The sequence below is a fragment of the Anneissia japonica genome, unplaced genomic scaffold (assembly GCF_011630105.1).
Source record: "Anneissia japonica isolate Jap-2015-1 unplaced genomic scaffold, ASM1163010v1 scaffold275_len1219475_cov178, whole genome shotgun sequence".
Classification (NCBI taxonomy): domain Eukaryota; kingdom Metazoa; phylum Echinodermata; class Crinoidea; order Comatulida; family Comatulidae; genus Anneissia; species Anneissia japonica.
Genome location: NW_022752912.1, coordinates 329,998 through 339,873, shown reverse-complemented (window position 1 = coordinate 339,873; position 9,876 = coordinate 329,998). Strand labels below are relative to the sequence as shown.

Below are 9,876 nucleotides of genomic sequence, written 5' to 3'. Positions count from 1 at the left end.
GCGGGGGTGGGGGGGGGGGGGGGGGGGGATATATTTGACAAGGGGGGATGGTCCATTGTTGGTCCCCCCCAATATTTTGAATATGTATGGGATAAAATGGAGCTTTACACACTTCAAAAGACTGTCACAGAAATAATTTGCATTTTGAATATCTCACAGATACAGATTTGTCATATTATTAATGGTAAATTTTATTTTCATTTTGATCAAAATTTCACTAAAAGTAGTCATCAAATTGCATCAATTTATTTTGCAAAAATAAGGTTTCCAGCTTCAGAGGGGGGCACATCCCCTGTCCGCACAAGCGCACACATCTGCGCTAACACGCCAATCATCTCTCCCCCCCCCCCAATGAAAAATACTTTTCTACGCCACTGGGTTTATGATGTGTAAGCAACACAAACACTATAACGAGTATTGGTACTATTGACTGGTCTTTGAGAGTAGCATAAATAGTTTAATTTTAAATCATTATTTATGAGTTTGATTATTAGAGTTAAACCTTGATAAGAATAACAAATATTTATTAGATGGCTTACTTTTCCTTCCTCTGCAAATTTTCTCAGGAAATCTGTTAGTTCTGATTGTAAACTGTTGTATTCTGCAAGATAATATCAATGATGATAATATTAATAATAATAATTATAATAATCATAATATTTAGAATTCACAGCATATACAAACAGCCTTGATGAGCTCCCTAAAAAATGATGCCATACTAACTACAGTAATCCTATTCCTTTGACAAACATATTGGCCGATGACTACAAGGAGCTCATCCACTTTTCCATCCAATAAATTCAGTAAAGAGCATTTATTATTATTATTTTTATCTACTTGTTTACAGTAATTAACTGAAGATTACTTTTAGTATTATATTTATACTGAGAGTTAATTTTTGCGTAGAATGATAAATGTGGGCTCAGCTACAATTGTGACAAAAAATGACAGATTGGCAGTAACCTGAGATCACTTCAATCTGCTGTGTCCTGTGCATGTTTGACAGCGCTTGAATTCCCCGGTCGTACTGCGTTTCACCCGGTGTTTGCTTCGCTTTTCCCCTTTCCTCGTAAGCTAGCACCGTATCAGACATATCTGGGAGAAATTCCAAATTCTTGCTTTTGTACAGCTCCTATAAAAAAGAATTAATAAAGTTATTTTGCAGTTAAAAATTAGTATATTACTGTACCACCAGGAAAATCAGTTGTATGTTCAAGATTAGATAGAAGATTTAGCATCTAGCGATGGCTAAATGTTATGGCCCTGTCACACCTTGACGATTTAGCCAGCGTATGCTGGCTAAAAATAATGGCAAATACGCTGGCATACGTCGAATAAGTTATTGGTAAGTTTCGTATAAGTTCAGAGCACGCTGAAGCACGCTGGTATACGTCCTAGTACGGTGAAAAGTTTTGTGCATGCGCAAAACTTTTTGACGTATGCCAGCGTATGGCTCGTACTTTCCGCATACCCGGCTATAAGTTGTAGGTAAGTTAAGCGAACGTTGACACACGTTACTTGTAAGTTACTCAAAAGTCAAAAAGTATTTCTAACCTATGAGTAACGTGCTTCGAACTTACATGTAACATATAACGAACTTATCTCCAACGTATATTGACGTATGCAGACGTATTTGATGAGTTCCAGATGACCGCAAAACTTACTGAACGTGTTTCTAACTTTAGGGGAATAGGTATATTAAATGGGGTGATGTCAATACGGTGATGTTGATACTGCGATGTCTAGCGCGGTTATGATTTGAATCGACGAGTGACAGCCTATTTATAGGTTACGTCACGTGATAATCGGCGATACGCTGCCGCACGCTGTACATAAGGTAGACTATCGCCGGCAACACGCTAAGCATTTGTTCGTGTAAGTTTTCTATAAGTAATCAAAACGTTCTATATAATTTACTAATACGTTATTTATACGTCCAAAACGTTATGAATTCACTATGAATGCGCCCAAGGTTGAAAAAAACATCGATAATTTAGCGTATGTCAGTGTTTTAGAGAAATTTTGATACGTTTGGCTACACTGACTAAATCGCCAAGGTGTGACAGGGCCATTACCAACATATTATGATTTACTTGAGTACCCTTTTAAGCATACGTACCTTGCATTTTGGGCAAGAACACAACTTCGCCCTCCAACCATTCGGCCAGAAGGTAGCATGCTGTGCTGATTTGAAACTCCTTTTCATTAGTTCTTCTAGCATACATTCTTTTTCAGTCTCTGCTTTAGTAGTATCGTCGTCTTCTTTTGATTTAATATTGTTGATCGCTTGAGCACCAGTGTCTTCAGATTTAATACTGTCTACTTTCGATTCACCATCAGTGGAACATGATGGTGAATCCAAAGTCTGTGATTGTATACTTTTGTTTTTTGTTGAATCAGGTGGCCTTTGGTCATGAGATAAAGTGTTTGCAACTGTCGCTATGGTTGTTTCATCTGGCGTTACACTTGTGCTATCATCTGTTTGATTGATTTCTTTAAGAGTGGGGTCACCATCCTCTTGGCAGCTGCTTGGTTTCTCCGTCCCCTCACAATTCTGCTCAGGGTTTGGCTTACTCTCAATATCTACAAGGTCTTTTGACTTTTCTTCTTGATTTTCAATACACTTTGTTTCTGTCAATCAAAAACATCAAATTTAATAATATGTTACATATATTTTGGAGAGTAGTCTACCAAACCATCTGTGAAAACAACAGTCATTCTGACAACAAAACGATATATTTGGAAGATAAAACTATTGAATTCAAGCAAAGAATTTTATGTAATATAATATTAAGAAAAAAATAACCGAACCCAACACCCTTTGCCTACTGTTTGGCAGTAGCCTCTCCACAAATGGGTTTCCCCATAAGAAATTACAATTTATATGAAGGTATATTTTCTACAAGAACTTCACAAAACTTAAAGAGTGTCTGAAGACAATGTTGTTAAATAAATTTGGCCACAATTTTTGCCAATTTTCCAATGCAAGGTCATCAGTCCCTTCTGAGAGCAGAGAGGAAACTCAACTATTTCCCTTCCTTGAATGCACTACTTACCAATGCTGTTTACTGCATAGGCCCATAGGAAACTGTTTTTCTCCATACATGCTGTACATACCATTTCCTGATAGTCTAAGTACACTGGCGGATTGGTACCAAGGTGCTAATTAAAATAAAATGTTAATTATTATATTAATGTTAATTATTATATTAATTATTAAGTACTAGGGTTCACTAACCCTCTAATATGTGGACGTCGCGATTATTGTTGATAAAAAGAACAATATGATCAATCAAGATACAGTATGTTGCCACGTTATCTTGTTCAGTTAAGTTGTTTAGTTATGTAATGTCAGAAATGGAGTGGTAAGATCATGTTTTATGACTTACAAATCATGCTTCATGGACAGTTAGCATTGCATTTAGGTACTGGTTTTGATAGCAGTTTCATATCATTTTTTTATACTGTACCATAAAATATTTTAAAACCTCTAAAGTATATGATACTGAAGTAGTGTTACTTTATAATTTTATATGGGGAAATATGTATACTACAAATACACTCCATTACAGTACAATAGTGTAACCTTTAATTAAATCATTAGTGACTTTATTTAAATTGGTGATACAGGTATATGATATGATGATGAGAGTTAATATGATAATGGGGACTTTCAGTTGTTGAAAACAAACAAAATAGAAAATATATTATAAACATTCTGGGATTGTTCTTGTGACTAATAGTGATACTAAGTTTCCAACTACTGAAATTATGCATGGAATCACATGTTATATGATCAAAAAAGGAAGAAAAAAAAAATGATTCAAATACAGTACTTACTCGGCCATGATACCAGTCCTCGCACAATATACACTGAATCATTTCATCAGCTACCTATTACAGAAATATAAATACATAGTGATATTTATCAATTAATAATTTAATCAATCAATTAATTAATAATAATACAAACATAAATAACAATCTGTTGCTCATTGTAAATAATTTTAGGGCCTCTTTGTGCTTCTTATTTAAAAGGACAGGGGTCTCAAGTTGGAAAAATCCACATCCGGAAGATCCGTTTATATCTAATTATATTTTGCTATGCATGGTGATATGGTGATACCCATTGGGAGACAATTGATAATACAATAGTAAAAACATGCAAATATCGTGAAATTACGGGAGACCCTTACTTGCTCACGATAGTGCATTAGGCCTTCTGCAATGTGCGGGAAACTTGAGCCCCCTGAAAGTACTGTACAGTAGTTCATAAGGTAAACATCAAAACCAGTATCTGGACACATAGCCCAAAGTACATTTTTTTTTTAAACTTACGTTGTCCTCTGGATCAGGGTAGGGTCGCTTGCATGTGCAGTACAGTCCTTTGAAATTTTGATTATATTTATTATCTTCATTCACATCTGGCTTGTTCTAAAATAAAATCATCGAGAAGTAAAAGAAGAGGTAGTACTACAGGTCCAAATTAATCAATCTATTTATCTATCTGTTGTTAATCAATCAATGTTTATTTTGTTTTCATCTTTAAATTTTATATTTGAGAAAGCTTTAAAAAACATTTCTCATAAGCATCTGGTTGTTTTTGATAAAAATGTTATCTCATATCAATCATGAATACCATCATCATAGTCATCATCAATATCATCAGCATCATCATCACCACCACCATCATCATCGTCATCATCATTATCACCATCATCATCACCACTATCATCATCACTATCTTCGTCATCGTAATCACCATCATCATCATCTTCATCAATATCATCAGCATCATCATCATTGTCATCCTCATTACCATCATCATCATCACCATCTTCAACGCTGGTACAACGGCATCTGACTTGCACCTGGCATCCAAGATATCAGGTTACAATTACCTACAGTATATAAAAATGCACTTACAGTGAAGAGCTTACAAGTGAAGTTCTGGAATTTACTGTTCCCACAGTCACACCTGACATTTCTATTTTAAAAGAAAGGGACAAAAAATATATCAGCATCCAACTGAGATACTATCTGGTGAAGCATCAATTGTCCATATAAAAAAAAAATACTGAGACAGATTTATGTCTGCTACAGTACCAGAGGTAAGTGATGTCTGTTAATGTTGATATCCTAATTATGCTTCTTTCACAAGACAATGGATATTTCCCCTAAGCTGCGCCTCTTGGATATTTTTGCTAAGATCCCACGAAATGTGTGTGTATGACGAAGTATGTGTTTGTTGGATATGCGCGTATTCATCGCACTTTTCTGATTGGTCAGTTGTGAAGTTTGATTTACACTCTAGAAAGGTGAGCCTACCAATGCGGATCATAATGTCACTGAAGACAATTAGTTTTAGCTCTGATGAGGAGCTCTAGAAACACACAGCCGATTGATTATAGTTGATTGATTAATAGATCTTTTTAACTCTACTGCCTCTATTATGCTGCCCTCATGAGGCTAATTAATTAATAGTTGATTAATTAATAGATCTTTTTTAACCCTACTGCTTTATTATGCTGCCTTCATCGGAGCTTTCGAGATTACGAGAACTTATTATTTGATGCCTTCCATGCAAAAGGATCCATGTACCTTTTAGTATACAATTCAAAGAGGCTGTGACCTTCATGACATGCATAGCTGCATGCAAGGCAGATGGCTGCTTCTGGAACACCAGTGGGACAACATGTCTCGCAAGCATACAGTGCCTGCCGACCAAGGTAACCCTGTAAAAATAATATACAAAACGCATTATTTAATTTTTAATGTACTGCAGCACATTATTGTAAATGGATCATGTCACACTTATTGCAGGCGTGTGCCAATAACAGGCCTAAACTTAAATTACTTAGATGACGTCATGACACACAACAGCACAGGGACAGACTGCATTCCTCTCTACCACACCCCAAACACAGCGAAAGAACCCTCCTGAGTAACCAACCAAGCCATGCCATGCATTCACCCTGTGCAAAACACCTAAAGAAACTGTGACGACATAAATATAGTCCAACAGTCAGCAAGTCATTATTAATTTTGGGGCAAACAAGACGTAACTTTGTGAGTCTAAGCCTATGCATTTGGGTGCATCCGCCACTAGGCCTAATCTAGCTTTTTAGGTTTGCCATTTCAAATAACTAAGGCGGCCCAGATAGCCACTTTCACTGCTGACAGCCAAATCAGGTAACTGTATGATATAATATTTTCAATATCGGCCTGGCCTAGGTGTATAGGCCTAGGGTCAATTCTAACCTGCGGAAATGTACAGCATTTATCATCACTATCACCCAAGACAGCATTTACTTCCTCCTCCAAATCTTTGTCTGCATTTAAAACATCAACCATGGAAAGAATTTCACCATCACTGTCATTTCTCTCGGAAAGTTCACCCGCACCACCTGAACATCCAGCCATTTTTTTGTTTTGCTTGATAAAAAAAAAACTGAGCAGTGGCAACTTGTAACTCTCTGAATGTTGCGGTCCAAACCGGAATTCTGTCCCGTTTACACGATTGTAAGTATTCATTCATTTTTCGCATTAACATTCTTTTTATTTAATTTTTTCAGTTTCGACATTACAATAACAATCACAATTAAAAAACAAAAAACAAAAAAAACCCCCCAAAAACACACACGCACACACAAAACATAAAAAAAGAAATAATCATTCAGACCAGTGTTCATAACATAACATTTATTAATAAAATATTCATGATGTTGCAGTGGTGACTCATAATGATAATAATAATATTAAATGTATTTTTGTCTAAACTACAATACAACGCTCTGTTATAACAGCTAACGTTTTACTAAAATTATAAAATAAACACTTTTATAGTTCATAATGGTAGAAAAATTATATAAAGAAAATGATAGAAACATTTTTTTTAATTCGTTTAGCTAACAAATAAGGTGTCTACTTACAATGTTTAGTAAATTAATAAATAAACTAATTGATTTAATCAACGAAGCCCCGGTGACCATTTGTTTATAAGGCGTCTCTGCATATAGACTGCAGAAGGTTCGGGTTCGAATCCCCGGCCCGCCCGTTTGCAACCTTTTTTCAGATTCAACCTTTTCTTTAACACTCATCTCCTTTAACCATGATTGATTTAAACGTAGGTCTAGGCATATCTTTTCCGAGATCCTGTTATGTCGTTCAAATTCTTACGATGGGGATCTCTGTTATTTGCTGTGCATCGATAGGCCTATCTAGTGCGGTTCAACTATGCATAAATAGATAGGCTAAATAGGCCCATGTTAAACAACAGTTTTCTTCGTTATTTATGCGTGTATATGGCGATAGAGGATCTTTAAATTCTGTTGAAAGCAATACATGTTTTGTTATTACGCTTTATTTTATCTAAATGTTCACGTACTCACTCAATATATGATCTGTCTCTTATACACATCTTAATACTACAGGTCCAAATTAATCAATCTATTTATCTATCTGTTGTTAATCAATCAATATTTTGTTTTCATCTTTAAATTTTATATTTGAGAAAGCTTTAAAAAACATTTCTCATAAGCATCTGGTTGTTTTTGATAAAAATGTAATCTCATATCAATCATGAATACCATCATCATAGTCATCATCAATATCATCAGCTTCATCACCACTATCATCACCACCACTATCATCATCACCACTATCATCGTCGTCATCGTAATCACCATCATCATCATCAATATCATCAGTGTGATTCGTTGATCATACTATAGTATATACAGCTAAAGCTTAGTAAGCTATAATTAGGCCTAAGTTGTCCTGGATATTAAGTAGATTCCAGATAAAAGATCATGAGAAATTTGTTGGCGTTTCATTTTGACTATAATGGTAATGTGATGATGATGAATTTTACTATATAAAAGTGTCATTTTCGGCCATCTCGAGAGGTACTATTTCCTCAAATATGGTGGGGCTGAGGTGGTTGTCAAATCACGTTTTTGAAGTAGGCCTATGTAAAGTACATACTCAAAGACAATGTTTTTAAGCTTTGTTTTCTATGGTATACACACACACATTAATAAGATCTCTATGGTTGTCAAAAATCCCTGATGAAAGATCATGAGAATTTTTTTTTTGGCACTTCATTTTGACTAATGGTGATGATGATGAATTTTACTAAAAGTGTCATTTCTAGCCATCTAGAGGTACTATTTCCTCAAATTTTCTCACCTCAGCTCCAACCATTGTGGGGCTGAGGTGGGTGTCAACTCAGAAAATGCCCTCCCCCTTCACCTTTCAAAACAGATCTGTGCCCTTTCCTGGGTATGACATTAAACTCTATCGAGTCGGCTCCTGATGTATGTCTTAGTGACTGCTGTTTGTTTTTAGGATGTGATCTGGTTTTTCATGTCCATTTTTCGTGATTATGACTATTCTGGATAAAGAATGTTTTGAGCAGAGGTGGATTCAAGGCTCCCACCTTCATTTGTTTAAGGAAAAAAAAAAAGAAAAATATATTCAAATTGAAGTGCGAGAGTGTAATTTCCAGCCATCTAGAGATGCCCTAATCATAAATGTTCTCACCTCAGCCTCAACCATGGTGGGGCTGAGGTGGGTGGTTCCTCGGTCTGTGAAAGTCCCTCCCTGGTTCACCTCTCTTTCGAATTCCTGGATCTGCCACTGTTGATTTATTATATAATTATTTTTGCGCTTATTTATAATGCGTCTATTGCAATTTTCACCTTATCCTCTCAAACAGTCCTAAGAACGTTCAGAGTGCGCTACTTCACAGAGGGATTCGCCCCTTGACCCCGCCGGGGTCATACGTAATTCGCATAACGGCTCCCCCCCTTTCAAAATCCTGGCTACGTCCCTGGACTAGAGTGGTTTTCATCGGTCTGATTGAAGGGTACAATTCCGAATTCCCTCACCCCCTTGAATCCGCCACTGCAGATAAACACTTACAAAACAAATTAGTTTTCCCCCTCTGAATGCTCCTGTATGGCTTCTCGTTACGTAAATGGAGCGTTTTGGCATTGTTTCCGGTTCAGCTTCTCAATCCGGGTTTCAATTCCTCACTGTACATTTCTCCCAATTATTACTAGCTGCAATATTAGTGAGTGAAGTGGCTCCATGTGTTTGCTTAGGGGCTTTGTGAACTTGCTCAGGGTTTTTGTTGGCCATACGCTGTAGACTATAGTTCATTTATTAATGTTGGCTTTAATATTTATGAAGGTGCCAAAGGACAACATTAAATTAAATACACCCGAAAGTAGTAGGCTATAGGCAATTTCGTGGATATCTATTGGACAAGAGTTTCGGTAATAATATCCATGTAGGCCTACTTTTAAGTGATGTCTCTAATACTTTTTTTTCTATAGGTAAATCGGTTTTTAAAATAATTGCAACTACCAATAATAGAGTATCCAATATCAATATTTTTACTTTATAATTTATATGCAACATTGCTTCGTGTAAAAGTACAAATGACAGCAATCAAGAATCGCCATTGTTGTAAGCACAGTGTACACATTCTCCTTATAATTATCGATGATCAATAAGTTCACAAATGCGCTACATGTAGGCAAGGGATACGCCGGTGTTCCATTTACTACGCTTACACCCTTTTCTGCACTGAACGAAATGTGGGATAATCAGTTTAACAATGGAAGATTCCTCAGTAGGGGATTAATCAGCTCAGCAGAAGTGTATCTGTATTGTTGTTATTAGTACTCGAAGACCGAATTGAATCGATGAATTATATGCATCCACAATAGCAGGTGGAGGGTGAATATTTAATGGCATATGAACTCTGGAAACGTCCATTCAATAAGTCTTCTTTTATGCAGTCCTTGTCGTATCACCTGAGTGTGGTAATTGTTATCATCAACCGTTGGTAAACAAGAGTGTATAGTT

The 9,876-nt window shown here is 36.1% G+C and overlaps 1 protein-coding gene across 1 annotated transcript in view; it reads right to left on the bottom strand.

Annotated features, from left to right (window-relative positions):
* Positions 1–6,452, bottom strand: part of LOC117122416 (putative E3 ubiquitin-protein ligase UBR7) — a 7,826-nt gene extending 1,374 nt beyond the window's left edge. Inside the window, exons 1-9 of the mRNA XM_033267972.1 lie at positions 6,262–6,452; positions 5,602–5,735; positions 4,927–4,987; positions 4,339–4,434; positions 3,841–3,894; positions 3,057–3,162; positions 2,120–2,631; positions 964–1,132; positions 540–601 (exon numbers count right to left, since the gene is read on the bottom strand). Of these exons, the coding sequence (XP_033123863.1) occupies positions 540–601; positions 964–1,132; positions 2,120–2,631; positions 3,057–3,162; positions 3,841–3,894; positions 4,339–4,434; positions 4,927–4,987; positions 5,602–5,735; positions 6,262–6,423 (1,356 nt within the window). The 5' untranslated portion in view covers positions 6,424–6,452. The remainder of the gene's footprint in view (positions 1–539; positions 602–963; positions 1,133–2,119; positions 2,632–3,056; positions 3,163–3,840; positions 3,895–4,338; positions 4,435–4,926; positions 4,988–5,601; positions 5,736–6,261) is intronic.
* Between the last annotated feature and the right edge of the window lie 3,424 nt (positions 6,453–9,876).